Here is a 20781-nt window from a genome sequence, read left to right as displayed (position 1 = left end):
TCCTGTCTCTCACCCCCTCCCTATTTCCCTTCCGTCCTTCTCTCCTTCCTGCCTTCTTTCCTGTCTTCCACATTCCTCATTTCTTTCCTTTTTCCCAATCTTCCTTTCGTTCTTCCCATCTTCCTTCACGGTGTCTTTCCTTCCTTCCTTTTCATCTCGTTGATCTTCTTAATTTCCTCATATTTATTTTATTTCCCTGCTCCTTTCCTCCTTTATCCTCCTCTCACTCATCCTCCTTCCTTCCTTCCTCCCTTCTCTCCTTCCTTCTCTTTTTCCTTTTAGTTCACCTTTTCGCTTCTTTTTCAAACTATAGCCCCAAATAATCAGCCTGACAGGTGAAACCACGTCTCTGCCAGCACGTGTGTGTTTCTCTGTGTTTCTGCCTGTGTCTCTGTGTGTGTGTGTTTCTGTGTGTGTGTGTGTGTTGGTCCTCTGGCTTCATTAATCTCCATTAGAAAACAGAAGTTAGTTAATGTCTCCTTCGCTCGGCTGCAGCAGCGAGACGCCGCGCAGCAGCAGCTGCCCTTCTCACACACACACACACACACACACACACAGTTACTCACACAAAAGTGTACATACTCAAACATACACACTTGAAAAATACAGTTCACAGACACTAAAACCTCACACACACAGACACACACACATACACGCAGAAAAGACTGCTCTGTGTGTGTGTGTGTGTCCTCCTTCTATTTTCATTAGCTTCTGACAGACACAACAGCCTTCTCAAGTTAATGACGCCTCCGAGGCCTCACTGCTGCTGCTCAGAGAGAGAGTGTGTGTGTGTGTGTGTGTGTGTGTGTGTGTGTGTGTGTGTGTGTGTGTGTGTGTGTGTGTGTACTTGCACTTGTTCATTTGTCGGTGGGCTCTCTGTGATTTGTGAATTAGGCGCTCTACTACTAGCAGTGTTACTCAGAGGAAGAAGAACAAAAGGAGGAAGAGGAGAAGAAACAGAACAAATAGCAGAAGAAGAAAGATCAAAGGAGGAGAAGGAAAAACAAAAAGCCAGAAAAACAAAGAGAAGAAAATAAGATGATGGAGGAGCTGAAAGAGAGAAACAAACGGGAAAAGGAGGAGAAGAAGAACGGGAACAAGGAGAAAGAACAAAAAGAGAAGGAGGAGGAGATCAGCTGTTTCCTGCTGACGGAACAAAAACGGTTTTCTTTTTTCCCGTTTTTGTTTATTTGGTTTTATTTGTTTTGTTTTCCTGCTTTGGATCGAATTTCCGTCTCTTCTGCTGCTCCATCTGTTTCTTCCTGTCGGAGCAACTAATTGACTCCACGCTGCTCCGCCATACATCCCCATTCATGCCATCTCACACACTCACCCCCATCAGCCACTGGGCCACACCCTTTCCACACACATACACACACATTAACACACACACAGACAGCGCCATTGGATTCCTGTCAGAGCGAGTGCCGGCAATCAGAGCGCCGGGCGCTTTAACGGCGCTGAAAGGCCCCGATCGATGCGGTAATGCACTGGCTCCCAGTTATCATCATCATCATCATCTCTTATCACTGACCCACACCTCCAGCAGGGGGAGGAGGCGGCGTGCGGGGCATGTGGGAGAAGAAGATGGAAGAGAGAGGAGGGATGGGAGATGAAGGTGAGGATGAAGAGGGTCTCTGGATGCTTCCCTTGAGCTGAAAGGAGATGGATGTTTGGGGGTGGAGTGAAGGGGGGGGGGGGGGGGGGGGGTTAAGTAGCAGAGGAAGCAGCGAGAGATGGAGGCAGCTGATTGGATCGTCAGGTCCGAACATCTGGCTGGTCAATGATTGGCCTTTCAGACGATCACAGTTTCACTTTCTTCTTCAGGCTGTCAAACGTCACTACATTTGTTTCACAGTTTTACGTTTGTTTCAAGTTTGTTTCACAGTTTTACGTTTGTTTCAAGTTTGTTTCACAGTTTTACGTTTGTTTCAAGTTTGTTTCACAGTTTTACGTTTGTTTCAAGTTTGTTTCACAGTTTTACGTTGGTCTTACGTTGTTCCACAGTTTTACGTTGTTTCAAGTTTGTTTCACAGTTTTACGTTTGTTTCAAGTTTGTTCCACAGTTTTACGTTTGTTTCAAGTTTGTTTCACAGTTTTACGTTTGTTTCAAGTTTGTTTCACAGTTTTACGTTTGTTTTACGTTGTTCCACAGTTTTACGTTGTTTCAAGTTTGTTTCACAGTTTTACGTTTGTTTTACGTTGTTCCACAGTTTTACGTTGTTTCAAGTTTGTTTCAAGTTTGTTTAACAGTTTTACGTTGTTTCAGTTTTACGTTTGTTTTACGTTGTTCCACAGTTTTACGTTGTTTCAAGTTTGTTTCACAGTTTTACGTTTGTTTTACGTTGTTCCACAGTTTTACGTTGTTTCAAGTTTGTTTCACAGTTTTACGTTTGTTTTACGTTTGTTTCAGTTTTACGTTTGTTTTACGTTTGTTTCACAGTTTTACATTTGTTTTATATTGTTTCAGTTTTACGTTTGTTTCAGTTTTACGTTTGTTTTACGTTTGTTTCAAGTTTTTTTCACAGTTTTACATTTGTTTTATATTGTTTCAGTTTTACGTTTGTTTCAGTTTTACGTTTGTTTTACGTTTGTTTCAAGTTTTTTTCACAGTTTTACATTTGTTTTATATTGTTTCAGTTTTACGTTTGTTTCACGTTTGTTTTACAGTTCTACGTTTGTTTTACATTTGTTTCACGGTTCTTCAATAACTGCAACTTTGATGGAAATGCAAGAATAAAAAATGAAAAAAATGCTATCCGAATCCAACATATTGGAGAATAAACATCTGGAAAGAAGTAGATGAAAAATATTTTCATAAAAATTATAAAACATCTAGAAAATGTTAAAAAATAATCATAAATTATCTAGCGAATAAATATAAAAAATATGAATGTGTGTAAAATATTAGAATATCGAGGTTTTATTCACCAAACCGACACTTTAACTGGTGTAAAATCAGCGTAACGGCCCTTTACCTTTGAGCAGCGTCTAAAAGGACGCGTCGTGTGAGGCGGTCAGAGACAGACTGCTCGTGTTCATCTGAACTGATCATCTGACGTTCAGCTCAGGACACGATAGCTGTGAAATCGTGGGGAGAATAACAGTACGAAGACTTCCTGTGAGGAAATGAAGACACATTCCTGCACTTCGCCCCTCTGTGGGAATTATCAGCAACTCACAGCCGAAGCATCCAATCAGACCTGAGCTTCATCTGGTTTTTAACCCGGTCGCCATTTTAAAGATGCAGCATCAAATCCAGCAGCATGACAGGGTAAAGGTCAGGCTGAGAGAGGATGACTTTGATGGCATGGTAAGAACAGACTGTAAAGTAAAAATGGACATAACCACTGTGGTGCATCCCATTGTTTTCTAACATTAGCATTTTAGCTGCTATGTTGTGACCATATTTGGAGGAGTGGGTGGAGCGCGAAGCTAACAGCTGTTATCAGGCTGCATGGCAGCGTCACTCATGCTAATCAGTAACATCCAATTAAAATCCACCCAAACTGGAGCTCAGCCTTCTCATACAGTCTGTTACTGTGATGACCTTCATGTTTATTTCTGCTGTAAAGTTTTAACATGCGAGTCTATGAGGACTGATTCCCTGCTGGAGCCTCCAGTGGACATTAGAGGAAGTGCAGGTTTTGGTGCTTTGCTGCTGGCTTCACTTTTCAACCTCTTTTGCATCTCAGTAGGTCCAGAAAACTACATTTTTTTCAGAGAATATATGAGCTTTTCAGACTTTAACCCAATAACGCCGAACAGCATACTTTAAAGTGCTGCTGTTTGTGGACTTCCAGCAACAATTACTGTAATAATATGTTAATAATAATATGTGGGCTGCAAAGTGCAATTTCTCAGCTTTGAGATTCTGTTAGAGTTTTTCCGACAGGACACACGGTCACAGAATTACGGTAATTCAAAGGTCCTTTGATCAGCGGCGATCGCCCGGCGTTATAGGGTTGATTTCTATTTCTGTTCTCATCACGGCCCTCTCCTGGCTCTGCATTTGGTTTGTTAGTGTGAGCCTACAGGACACCTGCACTTCCATATAGGAAGGCTTTAGAACTCAGGAATACATCACATTAAATATTAAATATTCCCTGATCACTTTTTTAACCAACAGGAGGAAACTACATGTCCTGGGGCCTACTTTCAGCAGCGGACTAATAACCTGCTTAGGTGCTCCTCTTATATGTTTGAATTTGATAACTTTACTAAAAAAAATTATAAATCAAACATTTTTAATGTTTGATTAAAAATGTTTAAAACACTCATATTATCACTGATATCACCACTAAACATGATAAGGAGGCGACTACGACACACAAACATCACCACTGAACACACACACACACACACACACACACACACACACACACACACACACACACACACACACACCTTCACTCTCCAGTTTCTCTCAGTCTGGGAGGGTTTCACCATCAGCAGTGAGTCCAGGATGAGGAGGGTCCTCCTCCTCCTCAGTGCTGAGTTGATTAAACCCACTGAGACTCGTACTTCCCTCCACCTGAAACCTCCCTGTAGCTCCTCTGTGTGTGTGTGTGTGTGTGTGTGTGTGTTACAGCGCTGTATCACAGAGCAGTCGACAGGAAGCGGCTCCTTTGTTTTATTAAGCTTTGAGGCCATTTTACTTTCATTTAAAAATATGCAGTGCAGACGATCAGCTGGCCAGAGAGCGCTCATAATACATAAATGTAAACACATTTTATCAGACATGAAAGATTAAATATTTCCTTTAAATAAAACTAACAATTGTGCCTTAAAGTGGATCTGTATGTATGGGAGAAATGGAGGAATCCCAAATATAAAAACAAGACATCAACAGCATATGGTCATATTCTCTATTTCAGTATTAAGTGCTGTGATTCTACATATCCTCATCTAATGGTGGATTTTCATATTAATCATAACTAACATTTCTAATAATCAGTCATCCCTGTGAGGCTGCAGGCTGCTCTAAATGCTCAGTTTAGGGTTACGGTTAGAGAGAGGATGTCCCTGATATGGTCATCTCAGGCACAGAAGCCACGCCCACCCCATGTTAAGACCTCCACTAGCAATCTGTAAGGCAAATAAAGATTATTTTGAACTGTGAGTCATGCAAAGCTACTCTAGTAGTGCTTAGAGCCAATGATAATGATAATTAACCTTTACGTAATAGTTCTTTACTCATAAAGAATTAAGTGAGGTGTGTACTACTGAGAGGGAAGATGGAGGGAGCCGGAGTAGACAGTCAGCTGACGGCATGGACCATCGACTACCTCACCAACAGACCACAGTATGTGAGGTGCCATGACTGTATGTCTGATGTGGTAGTCTGCAGCACGGGGGCGCCACAGGGCACGGTCCTCTCACCCTTTCTGTTCAGTCTGTACACCTCAGACTTCAGGTACAACTCGGACCACTGCCACCTACAGAAGTTCTCAGATGATACGGCCATCATTGGATGTGTATCAGATGGGAACGACCAGGAATACAGGGGGGTCATCAGTGACTTTGTCGGCTGGTGTGAGAACAACGCACTCCAAATCAACGCCAGCAAGACGAAGGAGATGATCATAGACTTCAGGAGGAAGCCACCCCCTACAGCACCGGTGAACATCCAGGGAAAGCATATTGAGACAGTGGTCTCCTACAAATACCTGGGTGTTCATCTCAATAACAAGCTGGACTGGAGTACAAACACAGACGTCCTGTATAAGAAGGGCCAGAGTCGACTCCACCTGCTGAGGAGACTGAGGTCCTTTGGTGTCTGCAGGACTCTGTTAAAGACCTTTTATGACACAGTGGTAGCATCTGCCCTTTTCTACGCAGTGGCCTGCTGGGGGGGTGGATGCACCGAAAGGGACAGGAGCAGGATCGACAAACTGGTGCGGAGGTCTAGCTCTGTGTTGGGATGTCCTCTGGAGTCTGTGATGGTGATGGGTGAGAGGAGGATGTTAGCATAGCCATCATGAACAACCCCCATCACCCTCTTCATGAGACCGTGGGTGAGCTGAGCAGCTCCTTCAGTCAGAGACTGAAACATCCTCGCTGCTGGAAGGAGCGCTTTCACAGGTCATTCATCCCAACAGTAGTTAGACTGTACAACACTTCATAATGTCTTGAGTCACTTGGACACTTTACCTCCTCTACCATCACTTTATCCTTACAGTCCAGATACATTTTATTTATTACACTCACCCATATAATGCATACCGTGTATGCTGTGTACCTTACTGGCTACAAATGTATATAATATTTTGATATCTGTATATAGTGTTTTGATGTGTGTGTGTATATGTGTGTATATGTACATGTGTGTATTGACTATATATTTTCTGTATATAGTGCTTATGTATATGTGTATAGTGTTTTTCTATTTTATTCTATTCTATTTTTAGTTTTCTGTACTGAGCTGCTGTAATGCGCAAATTTCCCCGTCGTGGGATCATTAAAGTTTTATCTTATCTTATCTTATCTTATCTTAATGATAATTGGTAATATTGGTAAATAATTGGTGTGCAGCTTTATAACAACATTCAGATGATGCTTCAGCTTTGCTGCTGTGTGAGTCTGTGTGAAGAAGGCCCTCAGCCCTGACCTCTGAACACGACTTTATGGGCTCGGTCACTCGTTTCGGGTCACACTGAATACAACATTAAGTCCATTAACATGTAAAATGTCAGCAACAGTGACTAAATGAGAGCAGCTGCCTCTTCAGAGGATTAAGACTGAGTGGATATCTCCTTTGTGAAGATCAGAATTCATGGTTAATTATTTCTGAGCACTTTAACTGTGAGCGGTATCTGAGCAGAATTTCTCAGACTGGGATTCGTTTCCCTCCCAAATAACTGTAGAAACCCTCTCAGAGACTGCACCCCCGTGGCCTTCCTGCCCTTGCCCTTCTTCTGTCCATCTCTTGACATATTCCTCCCCTTTTTTCTTCCTCCTACCTCTTTCCCTCTTTTTTTTCCATTTGGTTTCTAGGGGCTTAATTACAGGGGGCTGGCTCCGTGGTTGAGGAGGTGCGAGGCGAACAGGGATCAGCGTGACCCTGGAGGAGAAGCCATCAGACAGCGGCCTTAACAATGATAAATCACCCTGAGCAGAGCTACAGATACAGCCGCCGCCCCACTGATCTCTATAAAATATGGATGGACCTGCAGCAGGAGGAGGAGGAAGGGAGCAGCATCACGCTGGATCTCCAGATTAGCGATTAGCAGGCGCAGAGTATCCTAATGATGCGGGACACGGTGCAGGTTAACGCCATTCGGAGGAAACCGATTGAAATTCAGCTCTTGAACTGAATTCTGCTCATTATTCTCAATGAACACTGGAAATCTCCTCATTCATGAAGTGGGCCGGAATTAATAATCCCCGAACGGACAGACACCCCCCAACAAGTCTGGGTGAGGGTCAACGATCAGAGCTAAAGGAGCAAGCGCAACACGCTAAACACATTTAATCTCCACAGCTTTCTGGACCTCATGTTAGCAGCAGCGTTTGTTTTTTTAAAGAAATCACCAACATCTGATGATGATCTCCCAAATGAAAATGAAAGCAGGTGTAGTTTCATGCCCGTCCATTCACAGACAGACGGGCAGTTAGCGGGCAGTTCGATAGGCTGGGAAACACGACTGGTCACTGATGACCTCTGGGGTTTCTCCTGGATCATTTTCAGCCCTCTAATTCCATTTCCAGTCTGGCTGGGCTGCAAGCGGACACCTCAGCGTCCGTCCGTCAGACTCAGTGGACGCAGGCAGCTACAAAGACAGCCTGAGCTCAGAGCAGCTGTTTGCCTTTATTTACATCGTTTACTGAGACAGAAAAAAAACAAAGATATTCTGTAGCTCATATTTCACAAAACACTAAAGTCAGTATCCTGAGACTTTTAGTTAGACGTAATATATATACATGGATATTTTTCACCTTGTGATGTTTTTATAGTTCAACAGTGAATTAAATAATGAGGAAAACAGCAGAATAATCAATAACACCCGAATCAATAAAAAAATTTTGGTTCCACATTTTTATTTCTGCACCCATTCAGAAAAAGCATTTAGCATGTAAATAATATTCGGAGCACTTTGAAGGTGACGTTCTTATTTTTAAACAAACGCTTTTAGCAAACAGTGTCCAGGAGCACGCTGTAGCGGGCCGCTGACGGACCCACGATGCACAACTTGGAAACAGGTTTAACTTTCTACAGCTTTTATTTGCTGGTTGTGCCGGGAGTACAGAGCTGGAAGGGACCAGCAGCAAAAACTAGACAGACTGACAGAAAACCATAGATGACGTTAAACAACCGACGACCTGACAGAGAACTGACGAGAACACAGACAGTATATACACACCAGGAACTGGGCTAATGGGAAACAGCTGGGAGGGAAACACAGGAAGCAAAATTAAACCTAAAGCACAAGGACCAAAGACATATCAAAATAAAACAGGAAGTAACAAAACACAAGGATCAGGGCTGGGGCACATGAACAGGATAAACAATAAGCACGGAAACACTGACAACCAAAGAACACATGGGGAATCAAAACCAAGAGCCTAAAACAACATAACACATAACAGAATATCAAAACCTAATAAAGCGCTGAGCCTGAGGCCCAGGACCGTGACACAGTGTTAAAGCTCTGGAGCTTCCTGGATAACGAATGTTAGCAAAGCTAAAGTTTAGGTTTTTAACACAGAAACACGCAGATCAAAAATATTAAAGGAACAGTTGGAAAACACATCAAATGTCAGCAGGAAAAACTGGATATCTGATATGTTCTAAGGAATGAATGAATGTGTGGAATGAAAGGATGAGGACCTACAGAGGCTGAATTCAGACACTGAAAATCAAAGTGGTAAAATGATGCAGCAGGCTGCTTCATTTTGCTAACTCGGTAGTTTGTATGGCCCCACATGCTTGTATGCATGCCTGACAGCATCAGACTCCTAATGAGACGATGGCTGGAGGATCTCCTCCTACATCTGGACCAGGGCATCACTGAGCTCCTGGACAGTCTGAGGTGCAACCTGACAGCATCAGATGGACTGAAACATAATGTCCCAGAGGTGTTCTACTGAATTTAATTGGTTCTATTGAATTTATTTAGGATTTTCTCTGATCTATATATGCTCAGATATACACATACACTCATTTAAATCTTTTAAAAAGTGATGCTGAAGGTTCCACAATGTTTTTTAACTTGACAAGGGCAAGACCTGTTACCATCACATAGTGACTATGATTGCTAGTTTCTCTTTGCAGGATAAAAAGGATTTGTTTGGTGACACTCACTGGATGGACCAACACTCAGAACAATGAGAAAGTCCAAGAAACTCAGTGAAGATCAGTTCAAACAGCTGTAACAAGTACAAATTATTCAGATGTGTCTCCACTTTGCCAAAGTCTGGAAGAAGACCCAAACTGTGACCCTCAGATGTTCAGGAACCACCAGAAACCACCAGGGCTCAAGCCTGCCACGAACTGGAAACACTACCATCACTGTCCACAGTGAAGCCAGTTTTACATCTCAATGGACTGAGAGGGTGCCAACCAAGAAAGAAGCTCCCGCTCCAAAATCAACACCTTCAGCTGCCCACGTGGATGAGCCAAATGCCCTCTGGAGAAAAGTTTGATGGTCAGACGAAAGACATTGAGCTGTTTGGCCTCAATGACAAGAGGGATGTTTGAGGAGTGAATGTGAGGCTTTCAAACCTAAGGGTGCACCAACTGTCAAGCATGGTGGTGGCAGCATCATGCTCTGGGGCTGTTTGGCTGGTACTGCTACGTTTTACAAAGTGGATGGAATAATGAAGGAGCAGGACTACTTCCAAACTCTTCCACTTGCTGGATGGTAGAAAATTGGACACAGTTGGGTGTTCCATCAGGGCAATGATCCCAAACATACATCAAAGCTGGTTTGGGAAAGAATAAAGCAGGCTGACATTAAGCTTCTGGAATGGCCTTCCCAAAGCCCCGACCTCAACCCTACTGAATATTTGTGGACTACACTTAAAAACCAGGCCTGTGCAGGAAACCAACAGATCTGGATGAACTCTACCAATTCTACAAAGAATATCCTGAAAGAATGATTGATGCTAAGAAAGCATCTGGTTGACTTGCTAAGGGACATTTAACCAAATATTAGGGTATGTATATATTTGAGCCTGTGTGGATCAGAGAAAATCCTAAACAAATTCAAACTTGTGCCCCAAATTTTTGCTTTTAAACTCATTAAAGATGTTTGCTGTACGATCATTCCAACCTGGAAGAAGAACAGTTCAAAGAACTGATTAAAAGCCTAAAATGACCCTTGATGTTAATGAGAGGATGGAAACCACAGCTCCACTCCTCTAAACAGCCCTCCAAGTACCTGACTAGATGCTGATACCTGTACTGTGTGATTACAGTAATGCACTAATGAGAGAAGAGGTCCACCTTAACGTGATAATTCTGTGTAACGTTGTCTGAAGTCTAGTTGTCAGTTAATTGTGCTTCCTGCTGAGCTGGGCTGAACGGCACTTTCCCACCTTTCAGGTGAAATCATCCTGATGTTTCTCCTTCTGCTTTCCATATTCCCCCTTTCTGTTCCCGCTGCCCTGCTTCCCGTTCCCATAATCCTCTACCTGATGTCTACAACGACTCAATCTGTTCTGCGGCGCGGTGCCTGTCCAAAAACAAAACCCAGCACCCAGACATCTCTGTCCACGCCTGCTGCTGCTGTCCTCCGCAGAGCGGCAGCTGCAGGTGAAAACAAAAGAGAAGTGACAACTCGAGTTAACCCGTCGCTGCTCGGTCGCTGCCGGCACGCCGTCCTGTCACCTCGCAGAGCGCCGCTCTTCCTCTCGCCATGATTCCTCTTTGTCCAAAACGTCTGGGAGGGAGAAAACCTGCAGCTTTATTGAGTTTTCTTTTGAATAAATAAATATTTAAAAGGAGAGGATGAGGGAGGAGGGCATTTGACGGCCCACTCTGGCTGCAAATCAGGCCGTCAAAGGGGCCAGACAATGTGTGCTCGCTATTAGTATCAATTTACAAATAAACTGCTTTTTTGGTGACTGGATCTCCGATGTCAGATTTTGATAAATGGTTTCAATTTGGCAGCTGCTTTCGAGTGTCAGAGCCCATCTGACGCTCGCCGCCGCTCGCTGCCTCAGAGAATCTGCCTCAGTTAGCCTCCCCGCAGCCGCTGCAGCCAGAATAATCTCTTCATACTAACCAGGATGCCTGATGGCTGCACGGCTGCACGCTGCGCCTCTGTGCGAGCATACAAATGTGGTCGTGTGGGTGAAACCGGCGTCCTGACTTCAGTGCTTCTGTTAAAGCAGCATTTTCTGTATTTTTAAATCCCTCTCTCTCCACCACTGAGTTTTACAGACTGTTAAATGTGTTTTCACTTCCACACAGAGACAAAAATTTACCAACATAAACTTTAAATAAAGCCATAAAAGTCAGCTTAGTTTTTCTATTCTCATGCTGTTAACTAGCTCCAGCTCCAAACTCTCCTTCAGTTCCCAAAATCACACAAACATGAGACTGAGAAACGGTCCAAATTCTCTCAGCTGCAGTAAAATGATGAGAGCGGCTGTTCTCCCGGGTATTTCAAGTTTAATGGATACATGAAAAAGATTTATGAGGTTTAGTTAGAAGATAGAAGATAGTTAGAAGTTAGCTCACTAACTTCCATCTCAAGATTATTCTAAAACCCTCGGACGTACGGCTCTGATGTACCAAAGACGGAAAACTGAACAGCAGCAACGTTTGGAGGGATGGTGAGGTGGACACAGGTGATGATGACGGTACACAAACATCACATAGTGCTCCGTTCTGCTCGTCTCCACTCAAACAAAATAACCCTCCTTTATCTGATACTGGGCCTCCTCACAACTCCTCACAACATGTTCTGATTGGCTGTCCCACATAAACAGAAGGTCTGTGTGTCTGAGATGACAAATAAGGATATCCCCTTTCTGTGACATCACAAAGATCCAAAAGTAGAAAAAAGCAGTCAGAAACAGCATGTTTAGAGCAGATTACTGAACGTCCACTTTGATCTTCCTGAAAGTGGACAAAGCACTTTAATTAATTTCACAGCTGATACAAATACTATTATTTACTGCAATAATGACACAGATTTGGTCACCTCAGGTTTAACCTGCAGGAAGCCGAATGTGTAAAAAGAAAACCTGAAAATTAATCCAGAGCTTTGATGTTTTCAGGGATGTTCATCATATATCACACAGGAAACTAATCAAATCAATAATTTATGTTTATTAAATGAATGGTAGAAGTGTTCCGTGATGTTTATGAGACATTTAAAGTTTAGATAAACTTTGAGTTTATCGACTAATCCTTCACTTTGAGTCCATATTTACTTTTTCATTTACATAATTCGGGGAAGTTTCCCGGGCTTCAGAGAAGTCAAACATCGCCAAAGCGATCATGCTTGTCGACCATCCGCGCCCTCCTCCCTGCCGGTGGAGTGGAAACCAAACGCAGCAGCAGCAGGATTTGCTCCCATAAACAGCTGTTTCCTGTTTTAAGGCTCGGGAGCAATCTGCCCCGCTGGCAGCGAGGAGCGCCGTGCTGTGCCAAGAGTGTACCGAGCAGAACCAACAAATCCAATCAGGCGACTAGAGTTCGGTCCTGTGCTACATTAGAGGCCTGCAGCTCGCAGCGCAGGTGGTCTACGGCGCCCACGGAGGGACAAAAAGCCACTTCAGTTTGAAATCAGCACTTAATGTGACTGTGAACTCCATTAAAGCGCCTGATTAGCAGCAGCCCTGAATGACAGGTGCATTCTGGGTCATACCTGCCAGATTTAAGTTCACTTCCTGGCCTTAAATCTGACCTTTGACCCACAGCAGCAACTTAATGAGTTGTCTTTACTGACCTTAGGTAACCTCTCAGGGTCCCCGGGGTGGCGAGGGATGACCTTCTGTAGCCTCTGGAAGCCGTAGTCGATGGTGGGCTCGTTCAAGGCTGCAGGAGGAAGAGAAGAAAGGGTTTATTCACCCTGAGGCGCGCCTGGCAGGAGCACCGCCGTAACACGAAATCTCTCTTTTCCATTTTTCTACATTTGTGCTAAAGTGATGATGATAAAATGGATCCATGAAGACAGGCGGCTCAGTGGAGCCCAGAGGCAGACAAATACCTTCAGTCACATTTCTGTAAAAGTCTTTGTGGTACTTTCACAACTTTTGTGGTAGTTTCACATCTTACAGTTGTAGTTTTGCATCTTTCCACAGACTCTTTCACCTCGTTCGAGTTTTTCATGCATCTTTTCTGTGTTTTGAACTTTTTTAATCTTCCCGTCGTTTTTTTAAATTATTTTTTATTTTTGGCTCTCATTGTGGAATTTTTTTACATTTTATTGTTGTACTTCTACATCTGTGGTCCTTTGTAACCGTCTCACTGCACTGTTGTAGTTTCACATCTTCCAATTGCATCTCTGCATCATTCAGGAGTTTTTGTGTGTCTGTTGTAGCAGTATTAATTACCCCTGTACATCATGCTTGTATGTATTTATTTATTTTATGCATTCATGTGCGGACGCTAACGGGGCACTGAAACAGGACTGGCCTTCCAGTCTCATTGTACTGTCTGTAGAAAGACCAATAAAGGCATTCTCTTTATTCTGTTTTACCTCAGGTTGTGGTAGCTTGTATCTGTAGCTGTGGTGGTGTCACATCTTCCCGTGCGTTTTTTGTTGTGTTTTTTGCAGCTGTTTTGAATCTCTGTGTACTTCCTGCTCCGGTTGTTTTTGTTGCAGTACTATAGAAGTTACACTAAACATCAAATATGTCCTCGGAGCATCAACATAATTCAGCCTTCCTTTAAAGATTTTGCATTTCAGAATAAAAGTGCTGAAACAAACACGTCTCCAGCCTCTCTGCACGTGAACATCACACACCGATGTCATTTTAATGCAACACTGGTAAGAAAATCCACTTCAAACAACAGCAGTGACAGGAAGTAGGCACGTTTTCCGGGTTTTCCGTGACTTCCTGTCATTTCCCAAAGTGTGAACTCCACCGGGATGGTTTCACCTCCCTGCCCTCCGCGCCCTCTGACCTCCTGTTGGTTTGTATTAGCAGCGAGCGCTCACAGAGAGGGCAGTCAGCTGATCACGCTCGCGCTTATCTCGGCTGCTGTTTATCAAGTGTGAGACCTCACACTCCACCTCTCCTCCACTGCTAATTCAATCCAACCTCCCCTCCACCGAGCCCGCTCGCTCTCTTCTTTTCTCCTCCACTCATTCACCTCCACAAACAATCTGCCTTCCTCCTCCTCCTCCTCCTCCCCCCCCTCCATATGCACTGAGCAGAGCTGGAGAAACACCCGGAAATGAGTTCGGGGAGATACTTCTCCATAATCAAGCCCATTAATCATAAAAGGCTGTCAAATTTGACTTTGGGGACAATTTGTCAGCCGATCTTGCCCACTCCGCTTTTGTCACTGTTGGCTCTTGTATTCTGTAAGGATGATTGACACTCCAAATGCTGCTGAGTAGAATAGCTAGTTTGCGCTAATATGCATAACCGCGGCTTTCATGAATAAGAATAAGGCAGCTATACGGCGGCACAGAGGGGTCTCCTTCAAAGGGCCCCGCCGCCGTTTGTCGCCAGCGCTCCAAATAGATGTTATTACCATTATAACAATATTTGTTTTCTTTTCCCGGGAATGGGCGACCGCGAGCTGCTAAATCAAATTTGTCGGAGCCCGTTTCAAGCGGCGGCGGAGGAGAAAAGGGGCTTTCAGGCTGCGACTGGGGTGGGGATGATATCTGAAGGGTGACAGAGTGCTGAGGGACAAGGCCCTCGCCGCAGGGGCTGCCATGTTGGATTCCTCGCCTCCCCGCCTCCCTGAGAGGAAGCAGAGAGCAGCGCGGCCTGAATCTATTACCTCGGCCCGTCGTGAATGAAAGAGCGATTCATTGTGGGATCCCAAAGAGACTTTTTGGGGGGATGCAGAGCAGCAGAGGATGAATGGAGATAATGCACCGGGACGACACGAGCAGCAATCAGCAGCGAATCCCAAACTGGATTGCCTCTCGGCGCTGCGTACATACATCCCAACTTATAAAACAAGTGAGAGGCACTATGGGAACGGCTGCAATAGAATAAAAAACCCATTTACACTCAGAGGGAGGAGGAGGAGGAGGCCTGTGATTGTTAACTCCACCATCTCCATCACAAGAGGAAGTGTTCTCATCTCTGACCTCTGAGCTGATCTCAGATGTGGAGAAATGATGCTGATGTGTTTCAATCAGAGGCGACACGTCTGCGAGTAAACACCAGAAGTAGCAGAAACTTTCTCAGGGCTAAAAGTTCCTCCAGATCGCTGAGATCTGAGTCTGAGCTGTGCTAAAAGAATCTCTGAACTCTGGACGTGTGTTTAAAATCTCTGGATGTTCCTGAAGAACATGAAAAGCCTCATGCCTCTGTCCTCAGAGGTTCTCTCGCTTCTTCGGTCATTTTGAGCATTTTTTTAAGAGAAGTTGTTAAAGGTTTTCAGGTGTCTTTTCAGTAGATTTAAAGTTGCTAAAATCTTTGTGTGTTGTCTTTTGGGATGGCTTCTCTTTATGAAAACTCAAAATATAGACTGTATATAAAAGACAGAGGTATACCCTTTGACATCACCATGGCCACCACCTTGGGGTTTTTTTGGAGTGTAAGTTCATGTGGCGTTTTCAGAAGGTCGAGACAATACGATGAAACTTGAAAAACAAAATATTTAATGTTTCATAAACAGAGACACGCTTCAAAGGCTAGTTTTATCTTTCAACTTCCTGTCTACAGAGGAAGTGCGATTGTGAGTTGACCAATCCTGATCTCCGGCCTTGGGTCTAATCACCAAACACGTGGGCGTAATCACCATGATGTCATCCGTGTTTCTAAACACTTTGAAGCCTCGGTGTTAGCAGTTTGGCTGCTGATTTGTTGTTTTTTAGCGTAATTAGCGGCCATATTTGGATGAGACGACAGAATGCTACCTTATAGCTAATGCTAGCTAGTTTGGTTATGAAGCTGCACCCACAAATTATCCACAGAGACCAAAGCAGTTTCTGTATCAGGCTGTAAACATGGTTATTTCTGCTGGAAAGGTTTAACATGGGAGTCTATGGGGACTGACTCACTGCTGCCTCTGCTGGACTGCAGAGGAACTGCAGCTTCTGACACCTCAGAGGTCAATGCTTGGGTTCAGGCTAAACTTTGGTGTGTTTCCAAAGTTTCAGAACTGAATCAGAGACTTTTGTTCTGGAAGCTTCTGAACGAGCTGCTCTGGTGTTGCTCTGTCTGAGAACATTTTCGGTCTCGTATTCGCCTCTTTTAGCATCAGTCAGTGTTCCACTGATAAAAGTGGATCATCTGGAGGAAGATGGAGGCTGGATGCAGACGCCTCTCTCCTGAGAGGTGACGCTCTGAGGTCCCGATCATCACAGGAGGTGGAGATGATCACAGATGGAGAATGAAACAAAGACAGAGGCTTTTAATGAACCTCTGAATGGATCTACCCCCTCCCTCTGCAGAAATTAAGCCCATTACTTCGCCATATTAAAATCTTGCTGCACTTTGACCCCACCCCCCATTGGCTGCCTGCAGGGCCCCGTGCTCCTCCCAGCCAATCGATACCGACCGCCTCCCTGCAAAGAGAAGAATAATTGGAGCGGTGGCTGGCAGCGCGAACCCTGACCCCCCCTTTCACCCTCCCCGCCCGCCTGTCCTCCCCCCACCCCACGCATTACACCGCCCATATGAAGACAGATTGCCTGATTTAGTGTAAACATATGCTGCAATTCCAGGCATCAGTGCCACTTTCTCCATCGTAATTTGTATTGATTTTTCTCTGCTCCTCTTTTTTCTGTGCGAGGAGGCCGCGGCCGTCGCTTTCTCCTGCCGTCTGATGCTTTTTATAAATCAGAAAAGGAGCAGAGGAAGATAATTCAGAGGTGAGAGGAGGGCGGGAGAGAGAGGCGAGCAAGAGGAGGGGATTCTTTATATATTTCATCAAGTATTTATCTCGCTCTCCCTCTCTGGGTTCTTCTCTCTGCTCTCGCTGTGAAGGTGATCAAACGGTCGGCCGATGTCCTGCTGAGCGGCACGCTCGGTTATTGGACCACTAAGTGACTGAGGAGACGAAGGGGAGACGAGGAGGGGGAGGCGGATCACATTTGAAACTCATTTCTTCACGGCTGATTTGAAGCATCGGAGGGGAGGAGGATATTTCACACATTTACAGCAGAGACGTTCACTTCCTGCACAAACACCAAAATTATGTGTAAAACAGGAACATCCAGCAGCTCCTGTTCAATTAATAATGTCTGAGCAGTCAGGACGGCCGATTTCAAAAAGACTTAAATACATAAAACTGTCACATAAATGCAGGTGTCACACACGTAAAACACACTTTTACATAAAGCAGGAAAAAAAAACAGGATGAGACGGCTTTAAAACAAAGCAGGGCGACAGTGAGGACGTAACATTACACGTCTGAGCGTCAGCCTGCCTAAAGTCACTGAGTATTTCATAAGATCTATAATGAGACACAAATACAGTTAAAGAGTTGAACCGAAGTGAAGCCGGCCGCAGTGACGTCTGCACAGGAAGTTATTCTCACTCAACGATCAGCAGCTCAGACTTTGAAATGAAATTTTCCATCACTGCATCTCTAATTACCCAGCTTTTATTGTGAAAGGGTGCGGCCACAGCAAGAATCAAATGCTCAGAGTTTCTCTGCCTGTGACTTCCTGTTTTTATTAAAATCAGTCATTTTTAAGCTGAAAAATAAGTTTTGAAACCTTCAAAAATTTGATTTACGAGTTCTTCCTGAACATCCTGATTGCTGCTTCTCCTGCTGTCACACTGACCTCCAGGTGAGTCGCACCTGTGCCACTTCACCCTGATGCCGAGCTGAGGGGGAAGCTTCCTCTTCCTCTCCTCGCTCTGGGATCGTTCACGCCTTCTGGTTGCAGATGGCGGCTGATCACAGATCAGAGGATCAGAGCTCTGGGAGGGAGGACGCCGGATTACTGGAACAGCTCTGCAGGCTCATTACGCCGCTCGCTTCGGCTCCCACAATCCAGCAGGGCGCCGCGCTTCTGGGGAGAGCCCGCCTCTGTTTACATCCTCCTCACTCCTGTTTACATTTATCTTTCATTTGCTGCTGCTCGCCGCTGAATGTGCTTTTCCACGCCGCTGGTTTGTACATATTTACCAGCCGGAGATGAAACGCACAGTTCAGGTCTCTGCTCACCTTTACCTTTTTGTTTGGCGTTCACGGCCTTGTTGAAGGCGCTCTCGTGTCCCCGATGAGCCGACACACTTCAGCTCTGCGTGGCTTCCTCCTGTATTACTCTCATCATTTCAAATAGGCGGCGTATGGCAGATGAAACATCGCCGCTCCTCCATCGCGCAGCAACATGTGCTGCAATTTCCCATCTCCCCCGGCAACATGATTGATGCAGGCCAGCGCGGCGTTTGGCCTCACGGCCGCAGATCACCTCAGCTGATGATTCCTCACCTCCTTCAGTGTATGTGTGTGTGTGTGTGTGTGTGTGGAGGGGGGGGGGGACTGCTGACAGATGCACAGCATGCTGAGCCTTAAGTGGACGGGCTGATTTGTTTTTCTGCTTGTCGAGTGGCCAACCGGCGTCAGCTGGGGCGGCGAGGCTGCTGACAGGCTGCCGTAACGCCTTGACTGCATCTTTCTACCGGATTATTGATCTGGTGACATCACAGAGACGCGGCGGCTCTGTTAACGTGAAACAAAGTTTCAGTCTCAAACTTCAAACGACAGAGTGGGGTCAGCTATATATGCATATGCATCAAGATCTTTGCTTCCTCTACAGCTTTTCAGTGTTTTTAGTTTACCAGGTGCTGGTGTGATGAGGAGAAGAGGAAGCTGTGTGGGGTCAAACATGAAGACTTCCAACAAGCTGGAAATGCAAAGAAGAGCAAGAAGAGACCAAATGCAACTCAGGCCTCCACTCAGGGGTCCAACTACACTTTAAGAAGAAATCCACGCAGTGTGTGGGGACTACTTTCAGAGGCGGATGAATTACGGGTATTTAGGTGTTGTTTGGCATCAGATCCATCAGCCTTCTGTTAGTGTTGGTTTGACTGTGTGATGAAGATGAAGCTTTTTGAAGATGATCAGCGCGTCCCTCCCGACCCTGCAGGTATGGCCGTCTCTTCTCTGTAACCCACATGCGTACATCGAACACCCACTCGAACACCCACTCCCTTCTGCTTCCTCCTCCGAGAGCCGCCGCTGACGCCACAGCCCCTGTGATTAGAGCGAACATCCTCCCAGCCCCGCGTGTTAATCAGCGAATAATTACCTCGCCGCGATGAGAGCCGAGTGCCTCAAAGAAATAGGCCCCCCACCTGAGAAGTTATTATTTTCTGGAGTGGCGGCCGAAAATGCCCCCGCAGAAACGGCTAATTACCCGACATTAGTTCCACGAGTCCTCGTTCCCAAAGCGGAGCCCTTTGATATATGAAATGTGGTGCGTCTCTGCTGAGAGTCGAGGAATTCCCGCGGCAGAGAGCACACTTCTGCCGTCTATTAAAAGACGACACGACGGGCGAGATCAAAGGCGGGAACGCGACGGCACTCGTGTTGTTTCATCACTGCGCGCGACGCGCCTCCGCACGCGTGAAAAAAGTCGTGTTTAAATTTGTTTTTGTTGTCACGTTGGTGTGAAAACAGGTGAAATGTACCTTTTTCCATCTATTTCCATCCATTTTCACACGTATATCTCAAATAATGATGAAAATCTACATTAAATTCAACACAAACATGTTTTGAGCAAACAAAGATCAGTGTGCCAGCTTCTTTTTCCAGAGCTCCACCTGTGCAGGTGAGGCTTTATTTTGGCTGCAGCCGTGCGGTTTCACCCAGCTGTGCTGCATCAGGGGAACCTTTCTCCAGCTCCTCGTTCTAATTATTTTATTTCATTTCTGCTTCTTGTAACAGATTCCTTTGTGCTAATTGGTTATTTTATTTCTTCACGTTTTTTGACTGAGTCGGTTTCCATTATTTGTGTAGTTTTGTGGCTGCTGCCTTCATGTTTGCTCACTGCTTCCACCTGGATATGTTTATGTTATTTAAATAAAGTTTTACTCGCCTATGGATCAAAATTACACAGAAACTGGAATTTTCTGTTTTTCTCATAAACCAGCAGGTAAAAACCTGAGCCGAGCAGGAACAGCGTCAATGGACGTGGGTTGCAAAGTGTCTTGCAGAGTGTGAAGCAGCTTGAATCTGATGGGATTTCAGATGAACTGTGATTTTATGGCCATTCAGCTTCATTTCTGGACTTCCTGCATGCATGTCAGACCGCTGTCTGCTTTCCCTCAAAAAAAAAATCAAAATATTTACATCAGGAAAAGATGAAAAATCCTTTTAACCCTCCTGAGCTTCACCTGTAAACGGACTTTCATTTGTGTGTCTGTTTAAACGATGACTTTTTGTTCCCTGATTTATCATATTTGACATATTTCAGGGTTCGGGTCCTCACAGGTGATGACTCAGACCTTACAGGTTATCTTTAAAGAAAACAGCACGGATCAGAGGAAATGTGAATTTCACTGAATGAAGCCTCAACTTAGTCTGAGGAACCGGCCACACGAAAAACTGTAGAACGATACAGAAATGTGTATTTCTCCTGACTGTGGAGCACCTATAACAGACACACACACACACACACACACACACACACACACACACAGGTTAACGAGTGTTACAGTGCCGTTTGTCACCTCACA

The 20781-nt window shown here is 44.8% G+C and overlaps 1 protein-coding gene across 3 annotated transcripts in view; it reads right to left on the bottom strand.

Moving 5' to 3' along the window:
• The window catches only part of LOC115786703 (transcription factor COE3), a 157294-nt gene that overhangs the window by 18434 nt on the left and 118079 nt on the right, over window positions 1–20781 (bottom strand). For all 3 annotated transcript variants that reach the window (XM_030739058.1, XM_030739059.1, XM_030739060.1), the window contains exon 11: window positions 12903–12991. In XM_030739058.1, the coding sequence (XP_030594918.1) occupies window positions 12903–12991 (89 nt within the window). The remainder of the gene's footprint in view (window positions 1–12902; window positions 12992–20781) is intronic.

This window comes from Archocentrus centrarchus, chromosome 10, assembly GCF_007364275.1.
Source record: "Archocentrus centrarchus isolate MPI-CPG fArcCen1 chromosome 10, fArcCen1, whole genome shotgun sequence".
Classification (NCBI taxonomy): Eukaryota; Metazoa; Chordata; class Actinopteri; order Cichliformes; family Cichlidae; genus Archocentrus; species Archocentrus centrarchus.
Note: the sequence above shows the minus strand (reverse complement) of the source record. Positions and strands in the feature narration are given on the sequence as shown.